This window comes from Molothrus ater, chromosome 20 (assembly GCF_012460135.2).
Source record: "Molothrus ater isolate BHLD 08-10-18 breed brown headed cowbird chromosome 20, BPBGC_Mater_1.1, whole genome shotgun sequence".
Lineage (NCBI taxonomy): Eukaryota > Metazoa > Chordata > Aves > Passeriformes > Icteridae > Molothrus > Molothrus ater.
In genome coordinates, this window is record NC_050497.2 from 10,347,676 (window position 1) to 10,368,257 (window position 20,582).

General features: G+C 44.2%; 1 protein-coding gene across 4 annotated transcripts in view; it reads right to left on the reverse strand.

Moving 5' to 3' along the window:
- DENND1A (DENN domain containing 1A) overlaps positions 1-20,582 on the reverse strand; it is a 152,960-nt gene that overhangs the window by 94,033 nt on the left and 38,345 nt on the right. For all 4 annotated transcript variants that reach the window (XM_054516915.1, XM_036393848.2, XM_054516914.1 and 1 more), the window contains exons 4-5: positions 11,802-11,851; positions 8,902-9,021 (exon numbers count right to left, since the gene is read on the reverse strand). In XM_054516915.1, coding sequence (XP_054372890.1) covers positions 8,902-9,021; positions 11,802-11,851 — 170 coding nt within the window. The remainder of the gene's footprint in view (positions 1-8,901; positions 9,022-11,801; positions 11,852-20,582) is intronic.

The window sequence follows — 20,582 nt, forward strand, 5'->3', positions numbered from 1 at the left end:
GGAAACTGCCCACAATTATTTTCTCTGAATATTCAAACAGTAATAAATTCTAAAACACACTGAGGAGTTATTGCAGGTAATGCTCAGTGTGGAGGAAGATCTGTCCCTTATCATGTTCATAAACAGCCAGGGTTACAAATGAGGGGTTTTATTTGGGCTCCCTGCATAGCCCAGGGAACTCTGCCTCTAGGAAGGCACACAAAGCCTCTCTGCCATGATTACAGTGCCTGGATCAGGGCTCCTGTTGGAACAACATGCACAAGTTACTCAAGCAGCTTCTCTCGGCAGTTCCACCTCTGGATCAGCCCCAGCGTCTCCAATTACCTCTGCATAACCCGAGGGCTCTGCCACAGCTCCAGTTTTGAAGGAGGAAGTTGCCATGTAATCTCTTTGGGAATGTTGTACACATCTGTCAGCAGGGACAGGATGCTCCTGCTCCTGACAGATGCATTTGTAAGCCTTCAGACAGCAACCCAAAAGTGATCCATTTGTGGAAGAGACGATCTATCCATCTTGTACTTTAACTACTTCCTCCCTGCTTTTTGATGCCAGGGAGGGGGTTTTCCCCAAGGTGATGCACTAATTCAGTTTGTATTAACTCTAAAGATGAAGTTTCCAAGCCAGTCAGCCAGGGCCAAAGGTAATAAAAAGTGCCATGATTTAATTACTTCTGTTACAGTTGTTCAGCAACGAAAGAAGGCGTGACACGAAGGCCTAATTAATTAAGTAAAATTGGTTTCTGGTCAGAAGGCAAGACCAGTGAAGTAGTTGGACTGAATGCAGTACTATCAGCTTCATCCAATTCCACCAGTGGTGATACATTACTAGCTCTTGGCATCTTTGTTGTGATCGTTCTCATTGATATTTTACAGCTGCAGCTGAAAGCTCAGAACATCCCTGACAGTGTAAGGCCCCAAACCTGTTGCTGCATGTCCTGGAGTGTTTCCAAACTCCTGTTCTTGCCCTGCCTGCCCCAGCCCTGCTCCAGGGTCCCTCTCTCCCCTGGCCCAGGGCCCCAGGGCAGGGTTTGGCCCTGGCAGCATGTGCAGCGTGAGGAAGCTGAGGCTGTGGGAGCTGCACCCCCGGCTCAGGACCAACAGACAGCAAGGAGCACACTCCCCGTTTCACTGGAGTGCACATTTCTGTGGGACAGGGCTGGAACTCGAGAGCCCCAGGGCCTCTCCTTTGCAGCAGCACTGTGGAAGGAGCCCCTGGCCGCAGCACCCATCGCTGCAGGTTCTAGAGTGAGGTTTGGAAGCATTTGCACAATTACGCTGCTCATAATTCAAACTCTGTTTTGTGTCTGTCGTTATAGGTCATTGTTGGCCAGATGGAAAATATTAAGGAAAAAGCATTGCAACTAAATCAATGGGTTGCAGAGTGCTGCCAAAAGGCCCCAGGCTAACTACAAGCAGATTTGCAGGCAGGCTCTGCTCCGGCACAAGGCGGGACCTGGCACATCCTCTGCCCTGCCTAACAGCAGGAGGGCACGGGGCCAGCTGAGAGCAGCTACTGTGCCAAACAGACTGTGCAGGCCTTGCTGCTTGAATGCTTCCACAGAAAGGCAGAATCCATGGGCTCCCTGTAAACAACTCCCTGTACTTCTGGCTGCTACCAACCCACAAGTGGGATAACTTCATCCCACTACAACATTAATGCAATACACAGCTCAGCCTCAGCACCAGAATCAACGTGGAAATAAATGAGCACCAGTGGTAAAGGACAACTGCTCAACTTTCAGCTAAGAATAATGATGTGGATATGCACATGCATAGTGAAACTCAAAATCAGCATCTTTACTCCAATGCCAAGCACTGTATGGGCATTCTTTGCAACCCATGATTTACAAGCAGAGAGAGACTAAAGTTTGCCTATTGAAAACCTGACTTTTAATATTTATTTCCAATACCAATACTTCCCAGGTCATATAATTTTTTTTGTACAGCTTATGGCTGCTCCTACCAATGAGCAGTCTGGTTTATCTAGACTGATAGTTCAGTGGGGAAAAGCATCTTCCTAATATCACCCAAATAACCTCTTATGGACTCAGCATCTGAGTGCAGCCAGCCATGCCTGCAGATATAACTTCAAACTCCCTAGATGGACATAAATAATTTCTGTTTCTAGTGACAGTAAGAGAAAAAATTATAGAAACAGAGGGGAGCTTCTGGTTGAAACATCATCACCAGCTGATCACACAGAGCAAAGCTTCTTCAGCAAGGACTTCAAATCCCCTACTCCAGCCATAAGGCATTATTAGCTTATTTAAATTACCATTATCTTATTTAAAGATACTTGAGCAAGAGAAGATACTAGGCCTTACAGGCTTTCTGGAAGAAGTCTTTACAAAATGGTTAATGGCAGAGATGAAAATGGAGGACAACAAATGTGCAGATGTAATACAAAATTCTATTCTTCTTTTCCTGGAACAGTAGTTTCAAACAGCTCATCTCTATCTTGTAAAACTTGTAAGGACAATAATGGAAAACCACAGGAAGTTTGGAAAAGCTACACTGGAGACAGTGTATCAGGAAGAAGAAACACAAAGCAGATAGCTAAATTTAATTGATGTCAAGCTCCCTCTTCACTAGGTTCATCACTTTTCCATATATATTCTGACAAGCAACTGAAAATAAGAGCCAGTGTCTGTTTAAGCGAATCAACAGGGGTAAAAACCCTAAACTTTTGAGATGTAAACTGTTTTATAAACATGTCAAGTTAAGGCAGAATGCCTGCAGCACCCGGAGCCCCTCCGGCCCTGCACACGCCCTCGGGGCATTCGCACATTTTCTGAGCCACTTCAGCTCAATTTCCTGTCACCCAGCACAGAAAGTTGCCCTGCTTTGCTGCAGTTCCAGCTTGTAAGAAACTCCAGTTTCTGTGAAAGAAGGTCAGGCTGCAGCTCCGAGTCCTGCCTGCCCTCTCCTCTGCTCTCTGAAAGGCCCGTGCAAAGGAACTGAGCAATCTCTGCTCTCCAGCTCTCACTGACAGACAGTGCAAGTGCTGAAACCACTGATAAAAAAATAATAATGAAAAAAAATCTATGAAGGCATCAGAGACTCAACAGCAACATTTTCATTAGGTACAATTCTGTTGCAGTTTTGAATCAGAGATCCAATTGCCCATGATTTATACATGTATTTTGTGGCCTTTGCCATGTCTAACAGAAGCAGTTTGCCATTTGCTTTCATCTCCCAAGCATTTTAAGTAGAACAGGGATTCCAGGGTCGATACACCTCAAGGACCAAACAGACTGTCCAAAAAGTGTTCCAAGCATTTCCAGCCATTACCAAACATCTTCTGCAAGGCTTCAAAGAATCATACAGATATGGAAGTAAAGCATTGATTTTGGCCAAATCAATGAAAAGGGAAAATTCTAGAAAACAACAGGACAATTACTACAAAACAAGCCCCATCACAAACACTCGCTCTCCTCCCCCGGAGCAGGCACTGGCAGGGCTGTGGGGCTGGGTTTTATCCCTCCCCAGCAGGGCCTGGCAGGGCTGTGGGGCTGCAGGGCTGGACTGTCCCCAGCAGGGCCCTGGGGCTGCAGGGCTGGACTGTCCCCAGCAGGGCCCTGGGGCTGCAGGGCTGGACTGTCCCCAGCAGGGCCCTGGGGCTGCAGGGCTGGACTGTCCCCAGCAGGGCCCTGGGGCTGCAGGGCTGGACTGTCCCCAGCAGGGCCCTGGGGCTGCAGGGCTGGACTGTCCCCAGCAGGGCCCTGGGGCTGTGGGGCTGCAGGGCTGGACTGTCCCCAGCAGGGCCCTGGGGCTGCAGGGCTGGACTGTCCTCAGCAGGGCCCTGGGGCTGCAGGGCTGGACTGTCCCCAGCAGGGCCCTGGGGCCGTGGGTGCTGCCCGGGGCTCTGGGCAGGGCAGGGCAGCCCCCGGCGCTGTCTGTCTGTCTGTCTGTCTGTCCCATGGCTCAGGGCCCTGCCAGTTGGCACGCCCGGGCCAGGAAGCTGTCAGTTCCAATCAGGGCCCGGCCCTGCAGCCCTATTAAAGAAGTCTTGCTGGTTAAGGGGCGGCCACTGTTTCCAAAGCATGGGAAGAAAAAAAAAAAAAAAAAAGAAAGAAAGAAAGAAAAAAAAAAGGAAAAAAAAAAAGAGCTCTGCTTTCCTTAGATTCGAGCTGGCAACTTTCACTGACTGGAGTTTTCAAGGAGCTATGAATGAGCCTAACAAAGGAGTTCTGTGGCCAGTTTCTGGCTGAAATCCATGTCAACAGTTTTTAAGGTCACAGGTCACACTAACTAACATTTATTCCCAGCAGACCCCGCTCTAAACACAAGCTGTAAGTAGTACAAATTTGGAATTTTTCTGTAATCCCTTGAGATATTCCTGATCCTTCCACATGTTTCTGCTCAATTAAAAACAATTCTCACTTTGCACCACAAGAGAGGCCCCTGCTCAGAAATCTTATTCTGTCCTAAGAATAAATGGACAAAGACTGCAATCAAAGGGAAGGAAGGGGGGAGGAGAGGAACTCACAACAAATCACACCAAAAACCTCAAATAACTCCATACAGAATCACATTCAGTTAGTTACATTTTCTGCCATCTGTCACAAACTATTATGGATTCATTTCTTTTTATCTTAGAAAAAGAGTGGTGCAGAGCTCAGCTATTTTGGCCGAGAGGGATTTCCACACAAATGTTTCTGCATTTCACTTCAAAAGAATGATTTCAGTTTGTGTACAAAACCTGAATAACCCAACAAAAACTTCAAATTCAGTAAAACTGAAATCACATTGCAAACATGGGACCTTTGCAAACCTGTAACTTTGCCCAGAAAGTTTGTGAACCAAAGCAAAATTACACAAACTTGGGTTTTCTTTTGTTTTCTTTTTAAATAAAAGACCAGAGCTCTTCACTTAATCCAGAACTATCTACACTGTTCTCCCTCAAAAGCTCATGTGAAATCTGATGTGAAATTAGAGAGAAACAATAAAAATTCAGCCTCTTAATGTATAGCTTTAGGATTTATCCCATTGCAGCCGAAATCCTGAAATCCTTAAATAAAGTCTTAGAAAGAAAAAACATTTGGGTGTGAAATTCCCAAATTAGAACACAGAATTTGATGACTGGACATCAGCTCTTACTCGACTATAAAGAAAATAATTCAAAAACACATTTTAAGTTTTGTACCATATTTCATTGAAAAAGGTGGTCTGGAATCCCAGTTTTCCTGGGAGATGTGGGTGTGTGCCATGAGAACTCACCTGAGCTCAGACCCCAAACCCTCCGAGGTCTGTTCCTCACCTGGGCTAACCCCAAACCCTCCGGGCTCTGTTCCTCACCTGGAATCACCCCAAACCTTCCAGGGTCTGTTCCTCACCCCAAATCCCCCAGCTCTGTTCCTCACCCCAAACCCCCGGCTCTGTTCCTCACCCCAAACCCTCCGGGCTCTGTTCCTCACCCCAAACCCCCGGCTCTGTTCCTCACCCCAAACCCTCCGGGCTCTGTTCCTCACCCCAAACCCCCGGCTCTGTTCCTCACCCCAAACCCCCCGGCTCTGTTCCTCACCTGGGCTCACCCCAAACCCCCCGGCTCTGTTCCTCACCTGGGCTCACCCCAAACCCCCGGCTCTGTTCCTCACCTGGGCTCACCCCAAACCCCCGGCTCTGTTCCTCACCTGGGCTCACCCCAAACCCCCGGCTCTGTTCCTCACCCCAAACCCTCCGGGCTCTGTTCCTCACCCCAAACCCCCCGGCTCTGTTCCTCACATGGGCTCACCCCAAACCCCCGGCTCTGTTCCTCACCCCAAACCCTCCGGGCTCTGATCCTCACCCCAAACCCTCCGGGCTCTGTTCCTCACCCCAAACCCCCCGGCTCTGTTCCTCACCTGGGCTCACCCCAAATCCCCCAGCTCTGTTCCTCACCCCAAACCCTCCGGGCTCTGTTCCTCACCCCAAACCCTCCCGGCTCTGTTCCTCACCCCAAACCCCCGGCTCTGTTCCTCACCCCAAACCCCCCGGCTCTGTTCCTCACCCCAAACCCCCGGCTCTGTTCCTCACCCCAAACCCTCCGGGCTCTGTTCCTCACCTGGAATCACCCCAAACCCCCGGCTCTGTTCCTCACCCCAAACTCCCGGCTCTGTTCCTCTCCCCAAACCCTCCGGGCTCTGTTCCTCACCCCAAACCCTCCGGGCTCTGTTCCTCACCCCAAACCCTCCGGGCTCTGTTCCTCACCTGGAATCACCCCAAACCCCCAGCTCTGTTCCTCTCCCCAAACCCTCCGGGCTCTGTTCCTCACCCCAAACCCCCGGCTCTGTTCCTCACCTGGGCTCACCCCAAACCCCCCGGCTCTGTTCCTCACCTGGCCGTACCTGCGCCCCCGCGCGCCCTCTGCTGGCGCCGCCGCCGCAGCGCAGCCGCTCCGGGTCACCCCAGCCGGGCCCGCGGCCTCGGCGGAGCGGCAGAACCGGGCCAGGGAGGGGGAGCCCGGAGAAGAGAGGCAGGCTCCGCGCTGAATACAGTGGCTCTACATTGAAAACACCACAGAGCAGCCGGAAAAGCAGGTTTCAAAGTTATCAGAGAGTTCATCAATCTGTGTGAGCTACTACAGCAGGAACAACGCTGTGGTAACTACCTCAAAAGCAGTTTTCCAAACAATATTGGTTAAAACAGTCAAAGCAGTTCCCTGCCAAATGGAATTGCCTCTCTGCTGGCCACAGGATAACCCCACTGCTACTGAACTCCGAGAGGCGCCTTGCTGTGCTCTGCATCCACAGGAAAAGCCTCTGGGCCACTTCAAAGCTCAAGTCCAGACCCTGACTTCTGGCCCTAGAGTACTTTGCTTCCAGGACATTGCAGAAATTTTTTCAAGCACTGAGTGAAAAGAATTTCTTTTTACTGCTGTTTCTCTTCAATAACTAATCTAAACATGTGATGATTTTCCACCTCCAAACCATTTTACCATGGCCAGACCCATAAAATCCCTGCTAAGCCTGTGAATATCATCTCTAGTAATAAACACCATCAGTTAGTTCTTACACTGTTGCTGAGCATAGCAAGGAATACTTGAAGCTTGCTGCCATCCAATCTGTAATTTAAAAACAATTAAACAAATGTTCTTTTCATCCCCATTTGCTTTTACTTTCGTTCTCACATTTTCCAGCATGTTTTCCCCCACCCATTTACCATGCACCATCCTTTAGTACATAAAGGACACTGAGAAGATTCACATCAATAATGGGAGCTGCAGTCCCAGGAACAGAGGAAGTGATTTCATCTATCTTTATTACCCTCTAAAACCTGCATGAACTTGCATTAATGATGAGCTTTCTTCTTCTCATCAGTGCACAGAAGAAGCAACAGGAAGGAAGTGAAGAGTCCCAGTTCATCCACTGGGGTTGGGTATTTTTGGTTATGAGTTGAAGCAGAAGGCATTTAACTACAACAGAACTCCTCCATTTCTTCTTGGCACTCTATCAACATAAGGGAGCTGACAGCAGAGAACTCTTATCCAGGAGGGATCATGAAGGGACCCAGACTATTCCTCATTCAGATTTTCTTTCTAAAACTGTGTTTCTCCTTTAATTTGACATTGATCAGGCAAAGTTACCCTCTGTAAGCAGACACTGCCCACTTGAGACCGAGGGAACCAGCACCCAACTGCACAGGGGAGCAGCTCTGTGGGAAGGGCTGGGAAACACCTTCCTGCCTGCAGGATCCAGTCCCTGCTGCTGGACTGCCAGAGCTAATAATAGCTGAAATGTCTGCTACAGCACAGGCAGGATGGAAGAAGATACTGAGCAAACACCTGTCACTCTGCCTCCCACTCAATTAATTAGCAGTTTGGGTAGATCTCACCATTTCTCCAAATATTAAGCTCCCATTCCATGGCATTGCTGTGTGCAGCCCCCTGCAAGGAGAGGTGACCTCGTATTTTGCAATGTCCCCCCTGGAATGCTCAGAGGGGCACATCCAGACACAGCCAGGGCTGCACTCTCAGGTGCCCCACATGGGGCAATGAGAAGTTCCTGCGTTCCTCTGTCCCCACCCTGGTTGTGTCCTGTGCAAATCCAGCCAGGGATGGCCCTGCCAGATGTGTCCAGCTGCTCACAGAGCAGTGCCCTCTTTTGGGAGGTGCCAGCCCCAGCTGTGCTGTCACCTCCCTGGCTGTCCTCAGTCACCTCTGTGCTGGCTTTACCTGGGCTACTGTTCCTCAACTTCCAATTCCTTGTGAACACGCAAAAAGCAGAAAGTAGAAGCCAGGCAATTCTTAAATGTGTTTAAAACAAGACAGACCATTTGCCACATGAAAATCTTAAATCCATGGAAGTTCTTAATGGAACTAAAAATTGGTAGACATCAAAACTGATTTTACTGGCATCATTTCTGGACTGTATTCCAACATGGCTGTGGGAGGTTATCAAAAACTGCTCTGATAGAGCCTCCTGGCCCATTTTCTGTGAAATGCATAGTTCCAACTTCCACTGACACTCTTTATCATGCCAAGCTTCACAAAACCCTCCACAGGACAGAGGAAAGCTCACACACACAAACTGTGGGGCTGTGGAGAGCATCAGTGACATCCTCTCAGTTACCAACAGATGTTTTGTTAATAAAACTTGCATGTACAAATGTCCACAAAATGTCTTAACAAGATCAGTTGTGACAGCTAAAGATAACAGCTGCCATCATGCTATGTCATATCAAATTACTGCAAAGAGACTTTTTTTCCACGTTGTTAACTCCAGAACGTTGACTACAAACAAATACAGTTATCTACAGAGGAGCTCCCCAGTGCAAGGGATTCTGCACCACTTGTGCAGCAGAACAGTGACTTGGAGGAGCAGATAGGGAAATCATTCTGGCCAGCTGGAAGTGGTAATTGCAGTGTAACTGCAAAGTCAAACACTGCTCCTGCAGTCAGGCAGAAGCCAAACCACAGACCTACCTTAGGATACAGAAGCAGCTCTTGGCCCCCGAGGACAAGCGACAGAACCCAAACCTCTGCTTGCTGTCAATGTCTGTGAGCACAAAGGTGAAGTTCTGCCCAACCTGGTTAATGGCATGGCTGGAAACAGAGAGCAGGAGAGAGAAATTACTGCTGAGCCAACTCTGTGTCAAGTATCACATCCAAGTCATTGAACCTATAACATTTCCTCTTTCAGCAGAGTTTTTTTGAAAAATTAACTACAAAGTATGCACCCTCCAGAAGCTTAAATATGCTTGATGAGGGAGGAGTGGGAGCTCTGTGGGTTTTTTTTTTCCCATTTTTAAAGTGTGGGAGGATACTAATAATGAGTTTATCTTAAAAAGAAAATGGTTCTGATTATCAACCAGCAACCAACCCCATGTTCTCTCATATAACCCAAATACTTCTAATTATAGGAAATTAAGACTTATTTCAGGTCATGTTCTAGGGTTTTTTTAGGTTTTCTGAGAACTGAGAAATCTGACTTGCACTGACACGTAGCTTTACAAGTCACTCCTACCAACTGCAACAAATACCCTGGTAAATTCAAAGCCATTTAAGTAACAGCCACAGCCTTAAAATATTCTCTTCTATGATGCCACATGCAAAAAAAAACCAATTTTTGTGGGAGAGCACACACTCAGTGCCTAGAGGAAACAAAGGAAAAACAGCCTTGCAGAAATAAAAGCTGGATCCAAATGGGAAAGATGTCACTGTCCTGCTTAGAAAGAAGAATCCTTCAGTGGATTCCAAACAAGGAAGGGAAAACATGCTGTGATGAAGATGAACAAAAAGATAGATATTTAAAGCATTCCAACAGTCTGAGAATTAGCCAGTGTGAGTACTATCGTCCTCCTGAAATCTAAATGTCAGCAGAGCAACTACTTCCATAAACCACACTGAGCTGCTGGGGATACCCAAAAATCCCTCACTGGTGGTGTGTTTTATCTGTAAAGCTTGGATGTAATGTTACTATGGTGATTTTAGTATAGTGTTTTAAAAGGGGATTATATGCTTAATTTTAACAAGGTTGAGAGCAGAGCGTGTGTGAGAAATAGCATTAGAACTGACAATTAAAATTATGGAACAGGGGGAAAAACCACGTTTCATTAGCAGCAGGGAGAAGCTTGTTTATTAAACAGCTCAGACAAGCTGGTGAGTTCCTCCAGAGCAAACCCAGAGAGTCCTGCATTCATGTGACCTGGAGGAAGCAAACCTTGCTGGCAGGTCCTGCTCAAGTTCAGTGCCAGTTTTTCACAGGGAAGGAAAAACTTCCCCACATAAAAAGTGTTCTTCCCAAGATTTTACTATAACCCTTCACAGCTCTGCTTTCAAATGGGCGGGAGGTCTATTTAGAGCCTCACAGGATGGAAGCAGCATAAATCTCATCTGTAAGGGGGCAGACAGAAGTTAGGGCTGGAGGGAAGGGGAGAGGAGTGATTTCCATAGAATCCCCCAGCAGCCACACCTGACCCACACAATCGTGGCAGGGAGCAGGAGCAGCTCTGCACTCCTGCAGCTGGAGCAGAGCCTCTGCCTCCTTCCACAGCACAGCAGCAGCAAACTCCTGGGCCATGGCCTGAAGGAACGGCCAAGCAGCCCCTGGGCTTCTGAGAACGCACAACTCATGAACAGAATCAGCGCAAAAAGAATGGAGTGTCTGTGCCCCTGAGAGGCAGAACCTCCAGTGCCACCCCTGCTGCTTCCAGAGCCACAAGAGAAGGAGCACAAGCATCTCCTTCAGCTGCCTGGGTGTGCTCTGCCTCCTGCAGCGTGGGAAGTCCACTCTCCACCTCTCCAGCTCAAATTATTAAGTGTGTTCTGGGTGACAATGTCTCCTTTTTGTTCAAACTGGCTGGCTGCAGTCTTTCAGTGACAGTCTGTGATATTCAGACAAACAAGTGGATCCAGAAATGGGAATCACTTTTCATTATGTTCTCATTTGCACCCCATATGGGTTTTCAGTGTTCTATCTTTCAAAATGTTATATTGCTGAGGAAAACCAAAAACAACAAAACAAACAAAACCCCTAGGTACAATAAATCTCCATACAGAAAGCATAACTATTTCTAGTAGGAACAAATACATGAGAAAAATGTATGAGTATTTCCCTGCTTCCACCCCTTAGGAAATGAAAAGGATGAGCAGTAAAACAGGGATTCCAAATTCTGAAATGAGAAGAAGACTTGCAGCAGTTTAATCACAGCAAAGGTCAATCCCCTCGACCCAAAGCATGCTGTGTCTCAGCTGATGCAGACAAGTCATTCTGACCACTCAAGTGATGCTCACTGGTGCAGCCTTTCAAAATTTCAGTTGTTGTTCTTTTCATGAAACCATCAAGAGTAACTCACAGTAAATGCAAAACTAAAAAACTTCAACAGTTTCCTAAATTACAGGAAGTAAATATTCTCAGATCTTCTCACATTCGTTTTACAATTTCTCCCCCAAAATCAGAAGTCACCTTAAGTAGCTGTCAAGTAAAGTGGCAGCGTTCCAGCAACATCAAGAGGCCTTCAAATGTAAAGCATTTCATTAATTGTCCCACCTAAATTTTGGCAACTAAGAAATAAAATGCACAAGCAGACAAAACTTGATATTAATATGCATATTTGACAATTCCTACCCAAGCATTGTGCAGAAGTGAAAAAAATGCCCTCAGAGTACTCCCACTGAACAACTCCAACTTTTAAAATTTCTTTTTGTTTCATGGTGCCCATAAAAACCCCAGGAAAAAGTGAATTCTGAGACTATAATTTGCACTCAGGTGCTTTAAGTCCCAGGCCCACAGACAGAACACTATGAATGGTATGGCTTTTATTTTCTACAGGGGTTTTATTGACAAGCTTATTTTCTTGTAAAGTTTGAAAAGCTAACAATACCTGTCCACATAGAAGGGGAAACAAAACTTGGTCAGAGTCTGTAGAACTTCCTGTAGAGAGAGAGAGAAAAAAAAAAGATAATTTATACATCTATGGGGACCAATAAATCTAATATTAACCACATCACACAATTTCACAAGTTTGCCCTGAAGAAATAAAAGACAGATGAAGAAATATGGGCTTTATCAATTACATGGAAGCAGTACCAGGCAGTCAATCATGTGAAATAATAAACATGATCAAACTTCATTAAAAATGAAAAATTAATCAAGATTCACACATGGGCAGGCAGCAGGAGCCATGCAGCAATTCTCCCAGGAGGAGGAGGAGGTTGGGTTGTTGAGTGTTAACACCTCTCTGGGGACAGTCCCTACCCTGACCATATGGATCAGAGTGAATAACACCAAACCACATGGGCCTGGCCTGGCAGGACCACTTCTGCTGGCACAGCTTTTGACTGTTACCTAGGAACAGAGGGCTGGGGATTAGAGAACACTTCCCAACATCAGCAAGATAAATAACAAAAGATGGAGCCAATAGGTCTCATAGCAGGAATGTTTAATGTTGCCTACTGCTATTAGAAAGGAAATCTCAGAGTTAAAAGACTGATTAAAATAATGTGTATTAAAATTGATATGGATTGTTTAACCTACAAACCATTTTCTAGAAGTTGCAAAAGAGCACCACAAACAGAAAAGCATTTAAGCATGAGAGCAAAGAAAAGGATGAACATGAAAAGTGAAAACATGATCAGCAGATAAATTAATCATTTTCAAGTGTACAACATGAAACAATTACAGTCGCTAAAGAGGCAAAACCAGAAATATGTTTGTCCCAAAACAGTTGTGTCCATAGACAAAAGCAAACCACTAGATATTCAAAATGTGAATTCTGTAACCCACAAGACACACAAAGTTCTCTCAGTTTACAGATCTTTCCTACAGCCAATTCATTGCTCATTCTCCTTCACACTTCAATATTTCAGGTCCTGAAGTGTAAATTCCATTTTGCTTTCAGAACCCTGAACAAACAACAAACCCTCTGACAAAATCAACACTTTTCTGACCAACAGCAATAAATTACCATCAATAACTAAATAGATGCTTCTTGCTTCATTTATTTCTAAGCCAAATGCCATCATTCCCAAATAAACTCCATCAATCTAATAACCTCTCCAGTGAAGCACAAAACATATTGACTCCCTTGCAGGAGCATGTTCCTCCTGCATAATTCAAACCAGCACAGCCCATCCTGAGCCGTGGTTTCAGGCTCAACTGCTCACACTCTTCTTTGGAGGTTTCTTGACAACTAAAATGTGGCAAGTTCTGAGGATTTCAGGCAAAAACAGATACGGAAACTTTGACTTCTTGACAGTTTATTGATAGATTATTTAACAACCTCCTGTTTTTAAAGAACAAGAAAGGATCTATTGAAGAATGCCATGTAGAGCAAAGACGTCTCCTCCTTTGAATTGCAGCAGGAAACTTGGAAAGGAGCTATGTAGATTGCAGAGTAAACTCTGCAGAAATCTCGATTTTGATACAAAATAATGCCCTGATAGTAAAGGTCTCATTACTATGATCGGGTTCCCGCTGGTGCAGAGTCTCACTGACTTTCACAAGCTGAACAACTCCCCTTGCTCAGGCACAAAAACTGCATCTAGACAAATTTTAACTACTCACAGTAGTCCTTTGCCACAACTGAACTCTTACAGTGCAAAACACCAGCAAACAAACAAAAACAAAACCTACAAAAGAATTCTAAAATTGTGACATTATTATATCAGCAGAACAAAGTTCCTGTATCTTTATTTGCCTGATCAATACACACTGACTTCCAGAAACAAAATCATATAGATACATAACATTCTGAAATAAAATAGTGCGAGAAGACAAAGCCATCAGTCACCTCAAAATGGCACAATATATTCTCTCCATTATTTTGATGACTTGAATAATTCCTGTAACTGCAAGTGAAACCATTCACATAATAAAACATTCAGCATCTCATCAGCATTGTGTCACTGGAGAAGTGAATTACTCAGAACTTACTCTGCACTTATTCCTTGATATTTACAGCTTCCTAAACTCAGCAAAGGAAATGTTCACATAAACAGGCCATATATTGGCTCTGTACTGCTCCAAACTGCCTTCTTTTTTAAAGAAAGATTTTACAGTGATATTATTATCTGACTTTTGCAACGTCATTCAACATAATTACTATTCCCTATACACCAATTCTTATCTGCCTCGATTCACAACCAAAAACACTGAGACTAGCACAGGTTAACTGCAGACTTATTTTTCAATGGTAACTAATAAAATAATATAAATACCATATGTAGAATTAGTTTTTAATTAGGAAAACTGCTGATCTTTTGCATGTAAGAAAACAGCTACTGGAGAACAACCCCATTTTTGCTCAAGTTGCAAGCTCGTTACTCTAAATATAATGCTGCTTCTTTTTAATTCTTTAAATACTCCTAAATAAAAAAAATATTGTTTGAAAGATAAACAATACCTACATCATTCATATGCAACATTCTACCCAACCTCTATAGGTTATTACTTATGACCTAGAAAATCCTTCATTTCTTTATGATTTCAGACAAAACAAAACCTACAATTGCTCCATGTCAACATCTTATAATTTTATTTTTTTTTTAACCCAACATGAAGCACAGAGGAAGTATCAATAGTCTGTTTTCTTGTTTTATTCCCTTATGGCTATTTTCCTAAAGAAAAACCTGCATAAATGCCTGTAAAGCAAGAGCCCCTAAAAAGAAGAGCAGAGCCCCCCAGCAATGCAGGACAGGCAGCTGATCAAGGCAAATTACCCGGGAGCTGCCGCCGGCGTCTCCAGGGGACCACACGCCAGTTTTCTGGATCAATCCCCAAGTTTATATTTTCAGAAATCTTTTTACATGCAGTTTGATTTTTAACATTTTAATGAGCAGAAAGTGCATCTCCAGCAGCCAGTGAGCAGAGCTAAAGTGCAGGGCATGAACCGCGTCCCGGGGGAGGCGGCGCAGCCGCGGCACCGGGGGCTGCAGCTCAGGCACCACCTGGCTCCCCGTCCCAAGGTTCCAACTCCTTTCATAATCAAAACACTGCTGACATTAGAAACCCCACATGGCTTTTCTAAAATCCTTCCCAATCAATAACGGCAGTACATAACTTATCGGAGACAACACAGAGCTCATTGATTAAGTTTGGTTTCAGTAGCAAAGTTTTCAAAATAAATGAGGCAGGAACACCACGCTCAGCCTTTCTGTGACACAGCCACCTCTGAAGGTGAGGCAGGCCCTGCAAGGCTTTCCTACACAGGCAGGACAGACTTGGAAAGCCAGGCTGGGAAATACACACAATACACACCGGGCTCGTGTCCCAAAGCATCCCTCTGTTGCAACCAAACAGTAAAGAAAGCTCAACAATGCTGAAAAAATGTGCACATTCACTTGTGAATTTAATAAGCAAGCTGTAGCTGAAGTCTTTTTTATTTTTAAACCCTTCACCGTATGCTCCCACTTCCAAATCAACAGAACAACTTCAGATTCTCTTAAATACAGTGGGTAGCTTCACTTCTGCTCAAATGAACATCACTAACAAATATCCCACGTGCAGCTGCAATTAAATAAAACTGCACTGATAAATGATGGGCAAATGGCTGGGCTAGAGAAGGGTCTGCTGCAAAGTATCTGTCCTAGAAAGATGCACGAGACACCAGAGGTGCAAAGGAGAACAAGAAGTGTAGGCAGAAGTGGGACAGAAAAGAAATTAGAACACCAGGAGATCTGTGGAAAATGCTGAATGATTAAGGTATGATACTTCCACAGAAATGGGATCAGAGCAGGGAGACAATACACCACACAAACCAACAGGCTGCTTTAGCCTGGAGTGGAAAACCAGGGAAATCTAGATGAGATTGGGAGGATCACCCAAAGCAGAGACTGGACCTTCAGCTGTGGATCCTGGAGGGAGTGGAGAGGAAGGAGCCCAAACCCCCACAAGTATTTGTTACGAGAGAACAGAGCATGGCCAGTGAGAGGAGTTTTCCATGGAGAAGAGGTGACCCTAAGATGAAAAGGGGGGACTGCTGTCTCATTTCCTTGCCCTTACACCTGAGGAAAGTACAGCTGAGGCTGCTGCAAACGGAACACTACAGAGAGGGTGGAAACACTTCCCACCTTACCCAGCCTGAAAGGCCACCTGAACCCAGCAAAGCAGCATGAAACACTCCCTGTGCATGGAGGGACACCAGGAGACTCCCAAGAACATCAACAGACCGAGGAAGGATGGAGGAGAAACTGGAGAACAAGGAGGGCCCAGAAGAGAAATGCCCCCAGGCTGACGGGTCAGGGTGTGTGAGCACAGGGAGCAGCATCCCCACCGGGCAGGGAGCAGCTGCTGGGGACTTCACTGCTCCTCAGAGGCAGCACCAAATCCGAACCCTACAGAAATCTTCATGTTGCATTAAAAAGTGCTAAAAGATTAACTGAAGCAAAATATTATCCAATTAAACTTGAGTTGTCCATTAATGTCTCCTATACCCACAGAATTGCAAGCTACTCTTATATTTAATTAATCTATTTGGATGATTTTAAGCTAAAAATTAATTAAATGATCTACTGCTAGGGAACAATAGGTTTCAGAATTCAAAAAAGGAAACAAAAACCGTAAACCCGTAATTTCTCTACGTTCTAAAGGTTTTTCTGGTTTTGAGAAAACTGGTACAACACAGATTCTTTTTAAAAAATCATTGCTTGTTTAAAATATTTATGTCACATTTCATATTGCATTGATTTTGCAATAAAATCTTTTTATGCCTTATATCCTTACTGAGCATTACTGAATTTTGTAATGTACTAAATATTTTAATAAATTATTTTCATCAGTTCTTTAAAAGAATGTTCTATGCCCAAAAAAATCTGGACATTATTTGCTTAACAGAATGACTTTAAATTGCTTGAATTCAGTTTTATCTCTACTTTTCTAATTCTACTGGTATTCCAATCCAACTTTATAGCACTAGATTATCAGTTTGTTCAGTGTTCCAGAAATCCACCAGCTCTTTCTGAGCAATTCTAACGCCTGAATTAGGGGAGGGTTTTTCTCCCAAAGTCGCCTGTCCCTGTCTGAGGGAACAGGGCCATGCAAAATAACATCATTTCATTGAAGGTAACTGATTGTTCTCTGGAAATGCTGTTTGAAACAAACAAACAAAAAACCCCAACATGCATATCCACAATCCTGGAAACAGGAAGAGCAGGAGATAAATAGCATTTCCTAAGCATATTGAGGCCTGCTAGCATTTAAATATTTTAAACGTACAAAATATGTGCACAGATGGGCAACTTTTCTCCTTGCATTACTAAAAACATATTTCAAGATAAAGCTCAAAATCCCTGAATTTTTTAAACCTAATTGTGACTCTGTTTCTTAGAATTCACACCCCAAGGCCAAAGCTTTCCTGCCACCAGTCCTTCAAATCTGATTTGGACATTACACGGGAGGAGGCTCCAAGCCTCCCTGAGGTCTCACTCCTTTTACAGCACACGCAGAGGCAGCAGATAATGGGCCTGTGCTGAATTCCGGGCTCTGCTCGGCTCCTCCTGGGACACAGGCCTAGCAGATGTGATAAAAACTGTGTCAGAGAAGTAGCTCTAGTTTTTGCCTTAATGACAACTTCAACCTCTCAACTCATAGAACAAAAGAACAGGAACGACTATTACTTTTCTCCAGTAGAAAAAAAAAATGTGAAAGTAAAGCTGAACTAAATATTTAAGCAGTTTTTCAAAGAGATCTCCTCAACAAATGTCTTTAAAGTCCCTTCAGTAAAAGCAGAGATTTAGTTTCATTCCAAGAGAAATAGATTTTAGCTAAAAAAAAATCTACAGCTACTGTTGTGCTGTTGAATAATTGTTCCAGTCTTAAATCACAAATAATTGAAAAATTATACTAACAGGCATAAAAAAAATCAGGTCCAATTATATGCATAAACAGTGATCAATTGGTAAAGGTAAGAAGTGTCAATAGCAGAGAGCTGGAACACTGATTCAATTAAATGTATTTTAAACATTCAATTACTAAAACCAGGAGTATTTTCACTTGCAGATTTAGCAGAAATGAGGTGAGAACTATAAGCTGTGAAAAGATAATCACATCCTGCTCAGCCCATAAGTTGCACAGGTACACTGCACCAAAACCAAACCTTTAAATCTACCCTTGGGTTAGCATTTGTTAAATATTATAATTCTGGCTTAAGATGAGTGGCCTTTTCAGCCTTCGTCTCCATCGGTCTATTCAGCTCCGAGCACATACCCACTTAATCAGCAATCATTGTTCTCTGAGGCAGGACTTTGTTGTCAAGACAAGCACTGAAACCTTTAAAATATTTCAGAACTGGCATAAGAAAAAAGTGATCTTTGTCAAACAAGGACAAATTTATGCAAATCTTTTATAAACATTCACAAACATTTATTTAGCTTTTGAAATGTTGGCCTCATTTGAGAGCATGAAAATGAGGGGGAAGTAGGAAGATGCAAAGGACAGCTTAGAGGCTGGCACACTACATAAATATTCAGAAGGAAGATTATAGGATTCATGTTAGGCTGTCTTAGGTTTCTCCAAAGTCCACATAGAATACCAAAGAACAAAACTAACGAGAAGTAGAGCAGATGTTAGACAATGCAGCAGCCCTCTTTTCCACACTCACTTGGCTATACTTCGATGCTTTCATTTTTTCTTTCAATATGGTCAGGTCATTCAAGGATTCTCCTATAGACTCTGTATTGTGGCTACAGCGCTATAAGCTGGACCTCTGTCAGCTTTCCAAAAGTTCCTGATGAAAAGGCATTATGCAAATTGTACCTCTCTTACTCTCTTTTCAGGAAAAAAAGCCTCCAGTATGCAGTCATTGGAGTATTGGAAGTCCCAGCCTTCATTTCTGTATGGCTGTGTTTGCCTTAGGGCCATGCTGCTTGTTTTGACAGTGGATCCCCCCAGATAGTTGGGATTAGTCGAGCTTGTTTAGATAAACTTGAAATCAAGGCCTTCTCTAGGTAGACAGCTAGATGTAGCTACTGAGTTTCCAGCTGCCTTCTGCTTTCATCCCAAAACAACTGCAGATTCACAGCAGAGATCACAGCCACAGGCTATGTCACATACATAAGTATGAAATTAAAGGCTGCTAAAAGAAGCCTTTGTAAGTCTTAGTGCTAAAATAAGGAATCTGTACTGCATAGTTTAAACAAATTATTGAAGAAGCACCAATAAAGGTCTGCAGCAGAGAGTTAACAAGATGTGTGTGAAAGAAACGCTCTGTTTACATAACTGGGCAGGATCAGGCTTTGCTAATCACCACTGCCCCATCCGCTGTGCAGCCTCCCCAAAACACAGGCAAGGAAGTACCTGGAAGCACTGTCTGCTACAGCACCCAAAAAAGAGCTCTGTTCATCAAATACCAACTTTATCATCACAGGAGACTATTGTGGCAGCACTGCTCCGCTCAGACTTTCAGTCATAGACACAACCAGATTGCATCTTTGCTACAGTCAGATAATGCAAGCCACAGGAGTTCATTCTCACAAATATAATACACTAAAAGAGAAGGGCCAGAGCTCCAAACTGAAATTAAAACCTGAAATCAAAACCCGCCCATGTAACTACATTACACCTTTATAAATCTGCACTGTAGTTCAGTCCCAACAGGAGATTCATTTTTCATAAGGTAGGAAAAAACCCACAAACAGTTTTGTCTTTTAAAAAGACTGCAATCTCTTCTAGCTGGGTGCAAATTTTCATATACACTTCTGCCACATCCAGGCACAACAGATGGGAAACTGAATTAAAGGAAAAATTAATCCCTAGGATGTTATCAACAAACAACCAGAAAAGAAAAAAGAAAGAAAAAGAGAAAAAACAAATAAATAATTTAGTTCAACAAATAGTAAATATCATTAAAAATCAACTCCCATCTCTTGCTCAAGAAAAAGGATGTGCAGAAACTTGCAATGTTGGAACACTTTAAAGCCAAAAGCAGGATTTTGTGTCAAAGAAGACAAGGTAAGGATTCACCAACCTCTACCTCTGTGCACAGGAGGTCTCTGGAATCACATTTCTGCCATTTCCATATTAGAGAAATTCTACCATCTCCCACTGCAAAGCTAAGTAATTTCACTGAAAAAGTCTTTTATAAAAACTTAAAGGATTAAAAACTGTGAGAGATGCACCTGCACTGGTTACCAAAGAGAATCCTGAATTCCCTTTGTCATTTCCTACCATAATTCCCCACCAGCAACACCCTCAGCAGAAATGAGCTGAGAATCCAAAGCAACAACTGAGCTCATTCCTGATCCTGAGGGAACCAGTCCCACCAGTGCCAGGGGACTTAGAAGAAAACAGAAGAACACTTTGAGTTGCTACCTGAAAATGAGCTCTGCCTGCTGAGGGTGCAGCTGTCCCAGCACGATCAAGCAGCAGCAGCAGCTGGTACCAGCCCGGATTCACCTCCTCACAGGTGTCCGGGTGCTCTGCCCACGCTGCTCCTCCCTGCTGAGGAAGGGTTTGAAGCTGCCACGAACAAAGTGGGTAACACCTCCCTGAGCCAGGTGTGTCTGCCTGCTGCAGAGAGGAAGTGTAACAAAACTGAACAGTCATCCCAAAGGGGGCAACAGCTGACCAACTTTGAAACTTCCCTTGTTTCTCAGGCTCCTGTTCCCATCACACCGGTTTGAGAATTCCCTAAGGAACAAAGATTAAAATGATGAGTATGATGAGGACA